General features: G+C 41.2%; 1 protein-coding gene across 1 annotated transcript in view; it reads right to left on the bottom strand.

The window, feature by feature from the left end:
• NOL10 (nucleolar protein 10) overlaps window positions 1-18,543 on the bottom strand; it is a 112,971-nt gene that overhangs the window by 17,448 nt on the left and 76,980 nt on the right. Inside the window, exons 14-19 of the mRNA XM_049784517.1 lie at window positions 16,655-16,781; window positions 11,087-11,166; window positions 10,795-10,893; window positions 9,458-9,547; window positions 1,717-1,890; window positions 1,257-1,504 (exon numbers count right to left, since the gene is read on the bottom strand). Coding sequence (XP_049640474.1) covers window positions 1,257-1,504; window positions 1,717-1,890; window positions 9,458-9,547; window positions 10,795-10,893; window positions 11,087-11,166; window positions 16,655-16,781 — 818 coding nt within the window. The remainder of the gene's footprint in view (window positions 1-1,256; window positions 1,505-1,716; window positions 1,891-9,457; window positions 9,548-10,794; window positions 10,894-11,086; window positions 11,167-16,654; window positions 16,782-18,543) is intronic.

Below are 18,543 nucleotides of genomic sequence, written 5' to 3' on the forward strand. Positions count from 1 at the left end.
GTAGATATAAGTGAAATTTTCATTTAAAATAACCTTTGTGGGGAGGGGGGTGTCAAAAGAAAAATAATCTTCCAGGACAGGGCCTAAGGCACATGTTCTGCATGAGGCCAACCCAAGTCTGATCCCCAGCACTGTGTCAGTGCCCTGAGGACTGTGAGGAGCAGCCCTGAAGGTCTTGACACTATGGGCCGTGTAGCACCACACCCTCTGCAGGTTGGCAGAGGATTGCTGGAAGGGCCCCTGGCTCCTCCTGAGCACTGGGAGGCTCCCTACGTTCCCACAATCCCCAATAAATAAAATAGCTTTTTCTGGGGCCTGAGAGATAGCACAGTGGTAGGGCATTTGCTTTGCATGTGGCCAACCTGGGATGGACCTCGTTTGATTCCTGGCATCCCATGTGGTCCTCTGAGCATGTCAGGAGTGATTTCTGAGCACAGAGCCCAAAAAACCAATCAATCAATCATTACGTAAATAAACTGCTTTAAAAAAATGTTTTTTTTTTTTTAATGGGGAGAGGGGCACTTCAAATGGGGTTACTTAGGGGTTACTTCTGACTCTGACCTCAGAAATCACTCCTGGCAGGTTCGGGGAGCATGCAGGATGCCTGGGATCAAGCCCAGGTTGGCCACGTGAAAGGTAAATGTTCTACCCACTATGCTATTGTTCTGGCCCCTAAAAATAGCTTTTTCTTAAGAAGCAAAGAATGTATTGCATCTTTTTGTTTGTTTTGCTTTTTGGGGACACGCCTGGCAATAATCAGGAGTTACTCCAACACTGAGGAAATATCTCTGGTGGTTTTTGGGGGAGCATATGGGATGTGGGATTGAACCAGAGTTGGCTACATGCAAACCAAGAGCCTTACCTGCAGTACTATCGCTCCTGCCCCCAAGAATGTTTGCCTCTTAATTACTACTGTGCCAAGAAATTCTAACCTATTGGGCAAAGGATAACTGTAGATTAATATAATAGAATACCTACAGATGAGGAAGCTGATGGGTAATAAAACAAGAACAAAGGATTATAAATTTTGTGGCTTCAGCGTTTCCTAGTATCTATATATCACTCCACATAGGGCTATACTTTACTTTATAAAAATTACAATTGACAAAGTTGTGACTCTGACCCCAGTACAGGTCTGTGTGCTGGAACAGTGACTTGCCCAGGGTCCTCACACTAAGTCCCAATGAACCTGGTCCCTATGGTAAACCACAGAACTAGGCCCAGGCAGGCTCTATCACCCAGAGTGCGGTACTCACTTCATCAGCTTCTGCTTCGTGGCTGAATCTTTGAAGCTCCTAAATTCTTCTCCTGCTTTGATCTCGTAGAACTGCGGCTTGAGGACTGTCTGCTGATCCTCCCTGCGCTGTTCCTGCCTCTTCGCTCTTTCCTCCTGTTGGAGGAGTCTCCGCTGTTTCCTGACTTCTTCAACCCACTCTTTTTCATCATCAGAACTCTCAGAACTTTCTGCATCACTTGCTTTTCCTTCCAGTTCTTCTTCCTCTTCCTGAAACAAAATAGTTAGCAGCAACTCTTTTCCCCCAAACCCAACAAACAGACCCACACACCCACACATCCCTATGCCTAATCTGAAGGAACACCCCCTCCCAAATCTATACCTAAGATGAAGACACAACGTCCCAGATCTACATCCCCTGAATCTCTGCCTATTCAAAGGTTCTTCTAACTTTGAGTAATCTGTGATAAAGAGCATGTTACCTTTTCATGAAGCTCTTGTTGCTCCAAGAGTCGCAGTTTCTTCTTCCTTTTCTCGCTAATTTTTGAAACAAGTGGGTTCAAAAGTCTAAATTCTTCACTTTGTTCATCTACTTGGAAGTCAGGATTCTCAAACATAACTTTAAACCGATCGTCGGTGAGAATATTGGGGAGACTCTGTGAGAAGAAGGGTAAACAAATGAAGTTAATATCTAACAAGAATTTAATGAGAAAGATGGCTTGAAAACACCTTATTCTATTATAAACTAATAAGCTGTATAAAGACAGATGATTAGGAAAGGTTTTCATGATTAGCTTCCCTAACTCTAATGGCCCCTGGGCATGCCATCCACAGGACAAATTCAATTTATCTAGCAGGCAGGTGATCTGCATTATGTGATCTGCATTATATATTTTCACACACCTTTCTGGCTAATTTGATGCTTTGTTCTTTAGAATTTTCTTCAATGACATGCTTAAAAACACATTTTAGGGGCTGGAGAGATAGCACAGACATAGGACATTTGCCTTGCATGCAGCTGACCAGGGACGAACCGGTTCGAATCCCAACATCCCATATGGTCCCTCAGCCTGGCAGGGGTGATTTCTGAGTGCAGAGCTGGGTGTGGTCCCAAAGCCAATCAATCAAATAAATAAATCAAGTAATAAATGTAAGTAAAGGGGCCGGAGAGATAGCACAGCAGTAGGGCATTTGCCCTGCACGTAGCTGATCAGGACAGACAGTGGTTTGAATACTGACATTCCATATGTTCCCTCGAGCCTGCCAGAAGCGACTTCTGAGTGCAGAGCCAGGAGTAACCCCTGAGTGCTGCCAGGTGTGACCCCAAAATCAAAATAAATAAATAAATAAGACAGAAAAGACCTAGCATCTGAGGGATTGGAGAGAGACAGTACTTTGTCTTGTACAAGGCAGACCTGGGTTTGATTCCCAGCACTCTACATGGTCTTTAAGTCCACCAGGAGTGATCTCTGAGAACAGAACCAAGGGCCAGTGTGACCTAAATACACCCCACCCCAATAAAAATATAAGTAAAACAGAGAAAAGGCTTTTTAAATATAAAAGAATTCTAACTTCTGATTAAAAATGTACACTCACAATAGTAAAAACAGGAGCAATGAGATCCTGGAAGCAAGAAAGCTGACTGCTCCTACCTCCTGACAGACTTCACTGGAGGCTGGAACAGGCTATGGGTATGTGGGGCTCTAAGAACTATATGCCCTGCGAGAAGGCTCTGCTAACTCACTGCCAAGGAATTCTGTGGGACCCCAAGCTTTCGTGCCCAAGAGCTAACATCTCTGAATACAGATCTGACTAGTAAATAGAAGGTCAGAAAGACACGGATAGCTGGTGCAACTTCTGAAACATTTCTGGCCAGGACTGCTAAGCCCTGGCCCCTATCCACTATGCTATCTCTCCAGTCCCTAAAATTTTGTAATGTAATTTTGGGGTTGGAGTGAGGGTATAGCTTAGTGGTAGAGCACATGCCCTACATGTCTAAAGGCCTGGAATTGATGCCTACAGCACAAACACACACAACATTATAGTAGTTTAAATATTAAAACACTAAATTGACCTAAACCAGACTGGTTATGCATGGCTGGATCTGTTCCTGGAGAGATAAATTATTATAAGCTTTCTAGTGAATAATTCCTGTAGCTGAGAAAACAGCTTTTCTATTCTCTTGGCAGAGACACTGCACCTCGAGATATGCATGACAACACACAGCTGAGCTTCTGCAAAATCCCTGTGTCCAAGTGTCTCAGGTGACAAGAAAGCCATGGGCATAAGATAACCAGACAAGAAATGCTGTTGAAAGCAATCACAGGCTGGAGAGATAGCATGGAGGTAAGGCATTTGCCTTTCGTGCAGGTCAGTGGTTCGAATCCCAGAATCCCATATGGTCCCCTAAACCTGCCAGGAGCAATTTCTGAGCACAGAGCCAGGAGTAAAACCTGAGCGCTGCCGGGTGTGACCCAAAAAACAAAAAACAAAAAAAAAGAAAGAAAGCAACCACAGTGTAGCAACACTGTCCTTGCAAACCGAAGGGCTCACTAATGTCACAAAGCACCAGCTTCTTACATCTCTGGGAGCTCAGAAAAACAAAACAAAACTATTTTTGTTAGTATTGCCTTTTTAATTAATTAATTAATTTTGGTTTTTGGGCCACACCCAGCGGTGCTCAGGGGTTACTCCTGGCTGTCTGCTCAGAAATAGCTCCTGGCAGGCACAGGGGACCATATGGGACACCGGGATTCGAACCAACCACCTCTGGTCCTGAATCGGCTGCTTGCATGGCAAACACAGCTGTGCTATCTCTCCGGGCCTTTTTGTTTGTTTGTTTGTTTGTTTGTTTGTTTTTTAGCCACACCCGTTTGATGCTCAGGATTTATTCCTGGCTAAGCGCTCAGAAATTGCCCCTGGCTTGGGGGGACCATATGGGACGCCAGGGGATTGAACCGCAGTCCTTCCTTGGCTAGCGCTTGCAAGGCAGACACTTTACCTCTAGCGCCACCTCACTGGCCCCGCCTTTTATTATCTGTATGTTTTTATAATATATTTAAGCACCATGATTACAAACGTTTGTATTAGGGTTTCAGTTATAAAAAAGAACATCCCACATCTCCTCCCTCCCTCATCCCCTGTCTGTATTCGAGACAGGCATTCTTTTTCTCACACTCACTACCTGGATCTGCACTCAAAAATCACTCCTGGTGGGCTCAGAGAACCATATGGGATGTTGGTAATCAAACCTAGGTTGCCGCGTGCAAGGCAAATGCCCTACCCACTGTACAATCTCTCCAGCCCCAGGAATAAAACTTGGGTTTTTTTTTTTTTTGGTTTTCAGTTTTTGGGTCATAACCGGTGGCACTCAGGGGTCACTCTGGCTCTGCGCTCAAAAATCGCTCCTGGCGGGCATGGGGACCACATGGGATGCTGGGATCCATTCTGGATCGGCTGCCTTCAAGGCAAATGCCCCACCACTGTGCTATCTCTCCAGCCCCAGGAATAAATTCTTTGTTTTTTTTTTGTTTGTTTTTGTTTTTTGTTTTTGGGCCACACCCAGTAACGCTCAGGGGTTACTCCTGGCTATGCACTCAGAAGTTGCTCCTGGCTTGGGGGACCATATGGGACACCGGGGGATCGAACCAGGGTCCGTCCAAGGCTAGCGAAGGCAAGGCAGGCACCTTACCTTTAGCACCACCGCCCGGCCCCAGGAATAAATTCTTAATTAGAATTAATACCACCAAACTTGTAAATCTAAACCAGGCCGAGATAACACTGACTTTACAAAGCAGGTCACTATCCATTCTGGATCCCCATTGATTGTAGGGTAAACAGCTTGTAGACTTTAATTATGTTACTAGTGGCAGCAGTATTTGGGAACACATTTCCCTGTCTACCTCTGTGGAATTTCACTTGAAGCCAGCCGAAGCAGAATGCGACCACCCCACACTGTCTTTCAAATCAGGAGTTATCAACGCTATTAAAGTTCTGGAGGTTTTGAAGAGCTGAGTTCAAAGGCAAGACTAATGAACTGCTGATGGATTCAACAATTCTTTCAAGTATTCTTTACAATTATAATGAAGGATTCTTTCCTTAGACTCCTGAATGGTTTTTAAAGTCTTCATTTTAATTAGACAAAAATGTTAAATAAACAAAAAAAACCCATATAAACTTTGTGTAATAACAGTTTTCGATTTTTTGAAGGCTCTCTTTAAGTATTTGCAGAGCTACACTAAGTTCTGATATAAAGGCCCAATTTTAGCTAACAAGTCACCCCAAATCAAAGTCAGGGCAAGTTATAAATCCCATTAGCAGTAGAATTTCCTCAGCTGACTTGCCTACAAAGATGACACTTTCAACTTGAAAGAAGCCTCTGTCTGAGGAAGGAAGGTAAAAATTTCTAAGATACTCTTCTTGCAATGCTCACTCTGATCTTCGTTAACAGCCTGACCTTATTAATATTTTGGCCAAAATATGTAAAGGCACAGAGCAATCATTTTTTTCTCACAGATTAAAAACTGCACCTGGTCATTTTTATCATCCTGCCCAATTCTTTTTTTTTTTTTTTTTTTGGTTTTCGGGTCAGACCTGGCAGAGCTCAGGGGTTACTCCTGGCTCTATGCTCAGAAATTGCTCCTGGTAGGCTCAGGGGACCATATGGATGCCAGGATTCAAACCACTGTCCTTCTGCATGCAAGGCAAACACCCTACCTTCATGCTATCTCTCTGGCCCCATCCTGCCCAATTCTTATTGGCTGTCCTCAACCTCAACAAAAGTCTATGAAGAGAGAGAAGTGCAAGGCAGGTAAGAGATTTTTCTACATCTCTACATATGAGCCTGTCAGGATTGATTCCTGGGTATAGAGCCAGGAGTAACCCCTGAGTACTGCCCAGTGTGGCTCCAAAACAAAAAACAGACTTATAGATTCCTGATCCTAGTATACTAAGCTGCACACAAGATAAAAATTGAATTTGGGACCAGGGAGATCATTCAACAGGCTGATGCACATGTGCTGCAGGAGGCCTGGGATTGGGCCTCAGCACGGCATGATCCCTGAAGCACCACCAAGAATGATCCTCAAGCACAAAGACTTCTGGGTATGTCTCCAAAGTCAAAATAAATACATAATTCCAAGTGTCCTACTCTCTCTACAGCAACTGTAAGATAAGGGCTCATACACCCATAAGAAAAGATAAAAATGAAAACATAGCAGCCTTATGCCACTCTTCCTACCGAGGCTCTAGAAAAGATCAATTCAAAAATCACTTCCAAAATGGCACCAAGAAGCTGAAAAGCCACCTGTATAATCATTTTCAGACTTGGCCAACAGAAGGATACTGTGAGTACTCTGAGAAAGTCCACATAGCAGGAAGCACTTGAGACAGATTTGAAACACTTTGAGGCAGATTTTTGTTTGTTTTTGTTTTAGGGCTTTACCAGGCAGTGCTCAGGGGTTACTCCTGGCTCTGTACCCAGGAATCAATCCTGACAGGCTCAGGGGACCATATGGGATGCTAGTGATTAAACCCGAGTCAGCTGCATGTAAGGTAAGCACCCTACCTGCTGTACTATCATTCTGGCCCCTTTCAGATACTTTTTTTTTTTAAATGAATGTTTTTTATTCGGGGGGGCGGTTATTTGGCTCACACCCAGCAGTGCTCAGGGGTTACTCCTGGCTTCACACTCAGAAATCACTCCTAGCATGCTCGGGGGACCATATGGGATGCCGGGATGCCAGGATTCAAACCAATGACCTTCTGCATGAAAGGCAAATGCCTTACCTCCATGCTATCTCTCCAGCCCCCCTTTCAGATACTTTAACATAGTTATGTTCTAAAATAGGGCAGGTTCCAGAAAATACTGTTTTAAGCAAAATGACACACAAGGTTAATTCTGCCATAGGCTAACGGATATAAGTAATTCTGGAGAACCTTTGGTCACAAAGACATCATCAATCTTCTAAAATCCAAACACTTCTACAAAACAGTCAATTGTATTCTTTCATTCATTCATTTCCAAACCACTTACTTCAGTTCTGGTTCATAGGTAGGCCAAAGCTACACTGACAACTCTGGGGGCAAGGAGAGACCCACACTTCCATTGTGCACTACACCCATAATTATTCCCTCTGTGACAAGTGAGTCACCCCAATGAGCCTGATGGGCACAACTCTGGGATATGGCTGGAAACTAGAGATTCCAGAGAAAACCCATGCAGATATGGGGTTATGAGGAAGTACCACACAGTGATACTGATCAGAAACCAATTGCTTCTTTTCCTAATCAAAGTTGGAATGAAATGATGATGAAAGAAATGAGGATATTACAGGTCTGCTATACACAGATGAAAATGAGAAGTGCACAGCCACTGCAAATAGATTTAACCGTTGCAAGTAAAACAGTATGCTTGGATATGCACATACTCATAATCACATACCTAAGGAAAACTTTCAAAACTTCATATTTAAACAATATGATTAAAAACTGTAACAGAGCATGAAAAGAGGGTGAAGAAGGCAGAGAATGAACAGGGAGCAGAGAGCGCGAATCATTCAGAACACAGACTGGGACAGTCCAGAGCCACTACCATGTAAACAATAGTCCAGCTTCATAGCTTTCATAGCTTTCATAAATAATCTCAGAAGAGATGCCAAGCCAAGCTGATGCAACTGGCTTTTGGTCTGAAGACACTGGGGCACTCTCAGGAGGGGTGCATTCTGAGAATCGTCCCAATTCTACAGATCCTAGTGTTCCTAGAGTGTGTGGTCAGATATGGAGCCATGCAACACCTTCAAAATCTACAATACTGACAGCAAATTAGGTAGGAACACACCAAAATTGGTGGGAAAGTAGCACAGATGCCAACCAAACTCAATAAACAATACAATATCACAGGAATCTGAACTGCAATAAACAGCTCAGTAAACCCTCAATGACTTTAATGACCCCATTGTGCAATATAACACTTTTCACAAGTTTTCTTTTACTGAATTATTTTTCAATAATTTCACCTGCCATTTTGCTGTAACAAACAATATAAAATAAATTATTTTGTAGCTGCCAAAGGGGCAGCCTTTGGCTGGGAGGGGGTTGTCAATGGGAAATTAGGGACAATAGTGAAGTGAAGGACACACTGATGGTGAGATTGGTACTGAATGATTACTACAACACTATTCTAAACAATTTTAAAAACTGGTGTCAAATAAAGCTAATTTCTTTCTCAATAAATAAAAAACAAAAGAACACATGCACATGCCATGCTTAATAAATGAATTATATATAAATCTAATTAAAACAAAGAAATAATCTAAATATTCAACAATAAAAAGGATCAAATAAATTAAACATCTATACAGAAAATAGAGCCATAAAAATAGTTATAATCATTTTTTTTTTTTTTTTTGGTTTTTTGGGCCACACCCGTTTGACGCTCAGGGGTTACTCCTGGCTATGTGCTCAGAAATCGCCCCTGGCTTGGGGGGACCATATGGGACGCCGGGGGATCGAACCACGGTCCTTCCTTGGCTAGCGCTTGCAAGGCAGACACCTTACCTCCAGCGCCACCTACCCGGCCCCGTTATAATCATTTTTAAATGGGAAGACACTTATTCCATTGTACAGACTCCAAATAACTTATATATAATCTTGCTATTAGTTTGACTTTAAAAATAAGACAGAAAGAAAATTTACTAAAATAAAAATAATAATAAAGACTTTATGGATAGAATTCTATGGCTGACTTCCTTCTTATTTTCTTTTGTTTTATTGTTTTGGTTTTTGGGTCATACCTTGCAGCGCTCAGGAGTTACTCCTGGTTCTGTGCTCAGAAGTCGCTCCTGGCAGGCTCGGGAAACATGAGATGCAAGAATTTGAACTGGGGTCTGTCCTGTGTTGACTGCGTGCAAGGCAAATGCCTTATCACTGTGCTATTGCTCCGGCCCCCTTCTTTATTTTCTATCCTATAAATTTTCTCTGTTTGGGCCACACATGGCTGTTCTCAGGGGGTTACTCCTGACTCTGTGATCAGAAACTATTTCTGGCAGGCTCGGGAGAATTTTGGGGATGCTAGGGAGCAAACTGGGTATGACACATGAAAAGGCAAATGCTCTAGCCACTGTGCTACTACTCCATATTTTTTTTAAGTATAAAATCAAATAAAGAATAAAGAATTACCAGTACAGAAAATATCAATATTTTCTCTACCATCCAAAATCTTACCTTAACTTTTTTTTTCCATGTAGCTTTTTGCTTCTCTTCCTCTTCCTCGATTAATTTAAGTGCCAGCTCCTTATTAACTTTTGGCAATTTCTGGTTGAGGAAAAAAAAAAAATTTAACAATTGTATTGAGAGATATACTGCTTATTTTGTTTATTTAGTTGGAGGGCCATACATGGCAATGCTCAGGGCTTATTCCTGGCTCTGCACTCATGGATCACTGTTGGTGGAGCTTGGGGTAACCTCTTTGATGTTGGGGACGAACCTGGGTCAGCAATATGCAAGGCAAGTGATGTAGCTGCTGTACTATCCCTCTGGCTCCAAAATATATCATTCTTAATATCAAAGGTTAACATTTCTCTAAGAAGTATCATTTTTTTTGGTGGAAGATATATAGTATTTCTTTTGGAAATGTTGTTACCCCCACATCAGGAAATAATCTGAACATAGAGCTGCCAGAACTACATAGAACAAGATACTAGTATCTTGTTGCTGGGAGTCCAAGAGTCCCTGACACGTGTGACTCTCTTCCTAACAAAGGCACCAAGGCAGGTGGCTGAAGTGTTTGCATTTAGCTAGTTAGTCTCAAATGGTTTGAGTCCCTAAGACAAGCAGGGAACAGCAGGCTGGTTACTGTAACCTCTGGCTGGAGTTACAGGATTCCCAAAATGCTACTAATAATGGTTGTTGCATTATTTCCTTTTCCTAAAATGGCAAATTTCTAGGGGGACTCCTAGATGTGAGTCTGAAAGCTCCCAGGATAAGCTGCTTATTATCTTTTCCATCTCGTGTTTGTGAGGAAAATACAACTTGAAGAGTACAGCAAAGAGCGAGGACTACAGTTCTCTGGAGTCCAGTCTCTCCTTGCAAACATGCAAACATTCCTTGTTCTTACACCTTAACTCCTTTTGGGGGCTAGGGAAAGGGGAGGATTTGGGGAATTAAACAGTCATGAGACTTTTGCACTCAAAATATCCTGCACTAAAACATTTGTTTCCTTTTTTTATCACTTGTTCAGTAAGAGAACAAAACAGACCCTTTGCTGGTTAACTGTAACCAAAAGGTGTTACTTAAGAGACTGGGAAGGCAACATAAGAGGAGGGAACCTGCTCTGCCATCTGCTTGTGGTGGGGTCTGTATAAACCCATCAACAATTCTTCATCCTAGCAGTGCAGCAGAGTGTGGGAGGCAGATCCAGCTTTCTGATGTTCTTCGTAGGAGCTATCTCCATCTACCTCAAGGAGCCCGGCTCCATTACCAGCTCCATCCCACACTAGAGTGACCTCTTGGGCATCAGGGTACCAGGACCCCCTCCTGTATCTGGTGAGCACAATACTCACCTTTAGCTGCACTCTCTGTGCACGAGTTTCTTCTATTTTCTGTCGGATTCTGTCTTTCCTGTATTCTTCGTAAGCAAATGGATTTACCATCAATTTCACCTTTTTCAAAGAGAAAGGCAACAGCAGAATCAGCGGGCAGTGTGTTTTAAGAACTACAACTATTACACTAAAGAGGCTATTATAGACAATTTTATAAATACTAAGTACATTTGATGAAGTTTCAATTAAATAGGGAGGGCATAGTGACAGATTTCTCATATGTTTCCAAAACTCACAGTAGCTGTGTGATTACCTTGTGATAGAGTCTGATATCCATGAAAAATCCGTGCATATATGCCCGAAGAAACGGTGAGCCAATGAGATGTGTGAGTCCTGGGGAAACGAAACAGAGGGAGGCAGGACCTCATGAAACTTGATTAAATGGGTAAGGATTAGAATGACTGATTTTCTATAGAGAAAGTATTAATCCATTCGAACACCTTTCTTACTTATTTTGTACATAATACTTAACATAAAAAGGAATAAAATACTTTCTTGATGAACTATCAAGACAGAGGGTAAAGAAAGTTTCCTTATATAGTGATTATCAAATTTTTGAATTCCACAAGCCTGTTTTAACTTTTAAATAATAAGGAAATCAGGGCATGATAGTACAGCAGTAGGGTGTTGACCTAGATTCATCCCTGGCATATGATCCCTCTCCCCACAAGCCCTCTAGGAGTAATTTCTGAGTGCAGAGCCAGGAGTAATCCCTGAGCAATGCTAAGTGTGGCCCAAAAAGCAAGAACAAAAACAAACAAAAAAATTTAAACAATAAAAAGGAAATCAACTAGTTGCTAATTTTTATACTGACTAGTAGAAACAGTATTGGTAGTGGCAGGCTAGGAACAATTACTGCTCACCACTTGCAAAAACAAAAGGAAATCATCATAACTGGAAGCTGGATCTGTTAAAAAAAATACCTGAAAATTCGTATCAAAATATGCAAGCACATTATGCACATTAATGTATGTATTATATGCACACATTTCAAAGTGGATAAATAAAAAGTTCACTGCCAATCAGTTCTGGAACCCTGCCTTCACATTATCATTTACATTATTTCCTGAATTGGTGGTACTGGTGTTGAGATATATTATTCTGCTGATGCCAAAGAAATTACCTTACTAACTGCAAATATTTAGTCAAAAAGCTTATAAAAATATTTTCAAAATAAGTGGCTGACCCAGTTTTGATATCCAGTATCACTCTGGTCACCTGAGCACCACCAGGAGTGATTCTTGAGCACAGAGACATGAATAAACCCTCAGCACTGCTAGGAGTGATCCCAAAATAAAAACAAAAAGACCACACATGAAGCACTTTCATAAAAAAACAGCTCTAACTGGCATAAAACTAAGTGACTTTATTTCCAAAAAAAAAAAATGTCCTTAATTTTCAAGTTGTAGAAATAACATCAAACCAGAACTGAAAATAAGTACCAGACAGAAACCATACAATGGTACTAAATAGCATACTTTGGGGGCGGGGGGGGGGGGGGGGCACAGTCAGCATTGCTCAGGTTCTGCAGTCAGGAATTACTCCTGAAGGTGGTCAGGGGACCTTACAAGATGCCAGGAATTGAGCCCAAGTCAGCTGTTTGCAAGGCAAATGCTCTAGCCACTATATTATTGCTTATTGTTTATTCCCTAAACAACATACTTTATAGAACATTAAGAAGTGAAATAAAAAAAATAAAAAAAATAAAAAATAAAAAATAAAAAAAAAAAAAAAGAAGTGAAATTAGGGCCCGGAGAGATAGCGCAGCGGTGTTTGCCTTGCAAGCAGCCGATCCAGGACCTAAGGTGGTTGGTTCGAATCCCGGTGTCCCATATGGTCCCCCGTGCCTGCCAGGAGCTATTTCTGAGCAGACAGCCAGGAGTAACCTCTGAGCACTGCCGGGTGTGGCCCCAAAAAACAGAAAAAAAAAAAAAAAAGAAGTGAAATTAGGGGCCGGAGAGACAGCATGGAGGTAAGGTGTTTGCCTTTCATGCAGAAGGTTTGTGGTTCCCATATGGTCTTTTCGTGCCTGCGAGGGGCGATTTCTGACCAGGAGTAAGCCCTGAGCGCTGCCGGGAGTGACCCAAAAACAAAACAAAACAAACAAACAAAAAAAAGAAGTGTTTGCCTTGCATGCAGAAGGACAGTGGTTCGAATCCCGGCATCCCATAAGGTCCCTCAAGCCTGCCAGGAGCCATTTCTGAGCGTGGAACCAGGAGTGACTCCTGAGTGCTGCTGAGTGGGACCCAAAAACAGAAACAAAACAAACGAAAAAATGTATCAATGCTATGACTGGCAATGATATAAGGAGTAAAGGGAGAAATGGTCCCCTGATTTCTCCCAGGAGTGACCCTTGAGCATGGATCTAGGAATAAGCCTGAGCAACACTGGGTGTGGCCCCCCCCAAAAAAAACAAACAAAAAAATGTAAAATAAACTAAAATGTACTAATGCATAGCAGCCTGCATTCAAGTACCTATGAGTTTCTAACATTTATTTCTTTTAAGTACATACAACTTTTTTTTGTGTCACAGAATTATTCCCATGGCAAGTGAGGCATTAAAAACAAAAGAAAACATAACAAAAACCCAGAACTACTTTTCATTGACAGCTTTGGAACTGAAACAATTCCAAAACATTGTTTCCTACTATTCAATCTACAGAACATAATCCCAAATAACCTTCTGAGAAAGAGAGGCTCTTTCATCCATGAAGTATGGGGCATGTTTCACACTTTCTTACCCTCCTGGAGATTTACAATGTGTGATAATACTAAAGGTTCAAAGACGCCCACAAGCAAAGGAATGGACTGAACTTTGCTTCACCTGGCATTTCCCAATCTTAATATTTGACCACAATCCTCAAGATGATAGTTAACATTCACTTATTACGGTTAGATGCTGTGCTTGCATACATTTCAGGCACCATCTATTCGTTCTCCAAGTAACCCTACATATGGGTAAGCACCACTATTATTCCCAGTGTATGGAAAAGAAAAAGCATAAGGAGGTTAGTCAACAGATCTCAGCACACAAATACTAAGTGGCACTAAGATATTGTGGTGGACATTCAGTCAGTCTGCCCCCAATGTCCTGAATAGCCACCGTGTTCCCCATTCTTGCAGAAAATATTATTCCACGAAACACTATGCTAGAGGGTCTGCCAAGGACAGCAGCTAGGAATATTCAAAACTTGTAAGTACCCAGTATTAATAATCTTAAGAAATAAGTAAAATTAATTACAAGAACTTATTTCTGGTTTTAAAATAAACTATTCACAAGATTTTAAATAGAGGCTAGCGAGAGCACGGCAGGTAAGGGGCTTACTGTGCACATGGCTGAGATGGGTTCAATCCCAGGCATTGCTCATGATCATCTGAGCGTTTCCAGGAGTAAAACCCTAAGGAGTCAGTTATAAGCCTGAACACCAGTAGGTGTGACTAAAAACATACAAACACTTATATATAATATATATTTATATGTGAGAAAATCTGTTACAATATATGTTCTATTTATGTATGAGAAAAATCTGTAGAAAAATTATAAGAAAGTTGAGGCCAGAGCAATAGCAAACAGGTAAGGTGTTTTAACTTGCATGTGCCCAACCCAGGTTCGATCCCTGGCATCGCTATGGTTCCCGAAGCCTGCCAGGAATAATTTTAGAACACAGAACTAGGAGTAATCCTGAGTGCTGCCAGGTGTGACCCAAAAACAAAAACAAACAAACAAACAAAAAACAAACTTTCTTGGGGCCAGAGACATCACAGCAGGTAGTGTATTTGTCTTGCATGTGGCCAACCTGAGTTTAATCCCAGCCATCCTATATGGTTCCCTGAGCACTGCCAGGAATAATTCCTGAGTGAAGAGCCAGGAGAAACTCCTGAGCACTACCAGTTGAGACCCCAAAACCAAAAAAACAAAAAGAAAAAGATAAGAAATTAATTTAATATTAGTTATAAGATAATGCTGTAATCAAACCCTTTCTAGTAGTTTTTTATGTACTCTTAGTTCTAAAATGGGCAGAATGATATATGTGAACAAAATATATAAACCTATGAAACTTCTTCTTGCCTCAAAAATAGTAAAAATAAGTACCCAGAATGTATTAAAATAGTGATCATTCCTAAACCCACAAAACAATAATGACTTTCTATTCTCCAATTTAATAATTCTGAGTGTAACATCAGCATATTAGAATAAAATTATGCAAAAAAAAAAAGAATAAAATTATGCTGCACATTTTTAAGCAGGAAAAGCCCATTTATCTCTGATTTTATTCTTAAGACATTTTAAAATGCATAAGAACTATTTTGGTAGAATTGAGGACAATTATGCCTGGATCTACTATACTAGGACATAGGTAGCAATTAAGTTTTATGCAGCCTTTCTCAACAGTAGAAGATTAATGAAATTGACTTTCCTTCCCCTACACACTAGTGCTAGGCAGGCTGGTCTTCTAACAGGTTAGCATGACTGAGATTATGAGTTTGGGTTCTTGTTTGTAGTTTAGTGTTTTTGAGACCACACTCAGTGGTACTCAGGAGTTACTTGCAGCTCTGCATTCAGAAATTACTCCTGACAGGCTTGGAGGACCATAAGGGATGCCAGAGATCAAACCCCAGGTCCGTAATGTGCAAAACAAACACCTTCTCCACTGTCCAGCCCCATGAGCTCTTGCTTTAAACTTTTTTTTTTGTTTGTTTGTTTTTGTTTGTTTGTTTGTTTTTGGGTTTTGGGTCACATCCGGCAGCGCTAAGGGGTTATTCCTGGCTCTATGCTCAGAAATTGCTCCTGGCAGGTTCAGGGAACCATATGGGATGCTGGGATTCGAACCACCAATCTTTTGCATGCAAGGCAAGCTCCTTACCTCCATGCTATCTCTCTGGCCCCGCTTTAAACTCTTAACTCTCAAATTTATTACTACTAAAGCTTTTGCCAAATTTCTTTAATCCTATATATATAATCAGTTTCCTTAGCTATAAAATGGAATGGTAACCATATCCATTCCAACCAGTTGTGGGGATTAAATGAGCTTTATGTAAACATATGGAATATTACTAGGCATATGTAAGCCCCATAATAGAAGCAGGTGTTAACAGAAGTCATTTCTTAGTATGGGGCCTTTAAGCCTAATCTAATTATTAAGACTCTTTACATTTGAGGGTTCAAGCTGCGGGTTTGAGGCTCTGGATTATGTCTTTGACAAGTAAAGCTAAAGGGAGCTAGAATCATGTACTTGCAAGGTATATTCATGTAGTACTTGTAGAAAAAAAACCCAACTCCCTGTTTTTCTTTTTAAACAAATGTTCTTCATACGTTATCAATGCTTAGATAAAAAATTTTTTCATCTAAAAACAAACTCAATCTTGTTTGTTTCATTTTTGTTTTTGTGCTACACTGGCTTTGCTCAGTAGTTACTGCCAGCTGTCCCCGGAATCACTCCCATATGAGATGCCAGGGATCAATTCTGGGTCAGCTGCATGCAAGGCAAGTTCTCTACCGACTGTCCTATCTCTCTCTCTAGGGTGTCTAAACTAAAATTTTTTTTTTTTTTGGTTTTTGGGCTACACCCAGTGACGTTCGGAGGTTAGTCCTGGCTAAAAATGCCTATCGCTTACTGCTCAAGCCCCTAAACTAATTTTTTTAAAACTATTCCTCATTACGATACAAAAGGTTTTGGTGGGCTGCGCTTTTGATAAGCAGAGATTACAAAGATTACAATATGTGCTATACAGATATACAGATAAACATGAGCACTTCACCCTGCAGCTAGAAAGAATAGCACAAGCTTATAGTCCTTTGATCAAGTTTTTTTCCTCTTACCTAGGTTTTCAAGGTCCTTCTTGGTGACGAATTTGTAATCGTCATAGACTGTGCTCTCTGGGTTCTCTTCCAGTTCCTCTGTCAGGTTGTCTAAGAAGGAGCACCACCTTGGGGCAGGCCCCAGAACCTGAGGGGTCATGGAAAGGTTAGAGTCAACACAGGATCTCAAGCTGCCTGCCCAGGGGCAGCGCTCTGTGCTAGATCTCCTCAACTATGACTTTTAGACCCTTGTCTCTATCAGAAGTACTGGGAAAGAGCTACGAGTAATTAAAATAATCAGCACACGTACCATGAAAGAAAATGAGTAAAGCAGGCTTGTCAACTTACAAATGAGAGAAATTTTACTTCACCCAGGATTAATTAACAGGCATTGCTGAATATTCCCACATGAAAGTTATCAAAATAAGCAAATCAGGTATTTAAAACACCAACCCATTTGTCTGTCATATTTTTCCACTCAAAAATTGCACTAGCGGGCTGGATATAGCTCAAAGGCTTTGCCTTACAAGAGGTGCAGATTTTGTCTCCACAGCCCATGGGCCTCCAAACACAAGAGCCAGGAGTAGCTCCTATGTGTGGCCCAAATATAAAAAACAAAACAAACAAAAACCAAGCCAGTATTAGACTCTAGAGGCATACAAGGTATCTTAAATTTGAGAATAAAAGTCCCAAATGAGAACTAATTCTTTCAAATAACTTGAGATATTGAGAATCAATCTTCTATGAGTTGCTTGATTTGTTTTTTATTAATTAAAATTTGGCACAAACTTACTCAGACTCAATCTAAAATGGGTCACCAGGACTACCAAGTTAGTCTCTATGAACGTCAGAGTATCTAAAGACTGAAACCTTATTTATAACCAACTAACAAACCATGAATACTTAATATGTAGCCAACTACTTCCATAAAATTCTGTGGCTGTTTTTGTTCCTCATTTTGTTACTGATCAAATATATTCCTTTATGATGTCTCACCCACTGAGGCCAAAGCTCCAGGGGTTACCCAAAGGAAAGAAAAGCTATTGAAATCCTCTTTACGTGGAGGCTTCCAGAACAGTGGGATTGACTAAATGGAACTTCCAATGAGAGCTGCCTGTTTATTCAAACATCAACCAATTATATTGGTGGGGAAAAAGAGAAAATAGCTATGGTGAAAATGATTAAATTTAACATAAGGTTTTAAGAGAAGGACAAATAGGACAGGAGTCATGACAAAGAAAAACCATCTATATACTCGCTTTAATAAAAAATAAAAGTAGATGCCAGGTAAGGTCATACAAATTTAGTTGTATTATTTTACATAATTAGAAAGGGTGAACCCATCCCTCTCACTAAAGACTAGGATTCCTGAGCATGAAAAATAACTCTCCCTTCTTATTTTTCATTTTTTGGGCCATACCTGGTGATGCTCAGGTTACTCCTGGCTATGTGCTCAGAAATTGCTCCTGGCTTGGGGGGGGCCATATGGGGCACTGGAAGATAGAACTGTGGTCCATCCTAGGCTAGCACCGACAAGGCAGACACCTTACTGCTTGCGCCACTGCTCCGGCCCCCTCCCTCTTTTCTTTTTTCTTTTTAGGCCACATCCTATGATGTTCAGGGATCACACCTGGTAAGGTCAGGGATGTCAGAATTGAACCTGGTTCAGCCATGTGCAAGGCAATTACCCCACCTTCTATACTATCTTTACGGTCGCTGAAAAACAACTTTGTTTTGTTTTGGGGCCCCTCAGTGGCACTCAGAGGTTACACCTGGCAGGTTCAGGGAACCATATGGGATTCCAGGGATCAAATTGGGTTGGCCATGTGCAAGGCCATGTTCTACCTGTTGTGTTATCACTCTGGCTCCTGAAAAACAACTCTTAATGAGCATAAAAGATATAGTATAGG

Source organism: Suncus etruscus, chromosome 12, assembly GCF_024139225.1.
Source record: "Suncus etruscus isolate mSunEtr1 chromosome 12, mSunEtr1.pri.cur, whole genome shotgun sequence".
Classification (NCBI taxonomy): Eukaryota; Metazoa; Chordata; class Mammalia; order Eulipotyphla; family Soricidae; genus Suncus; species Suncus etruscus.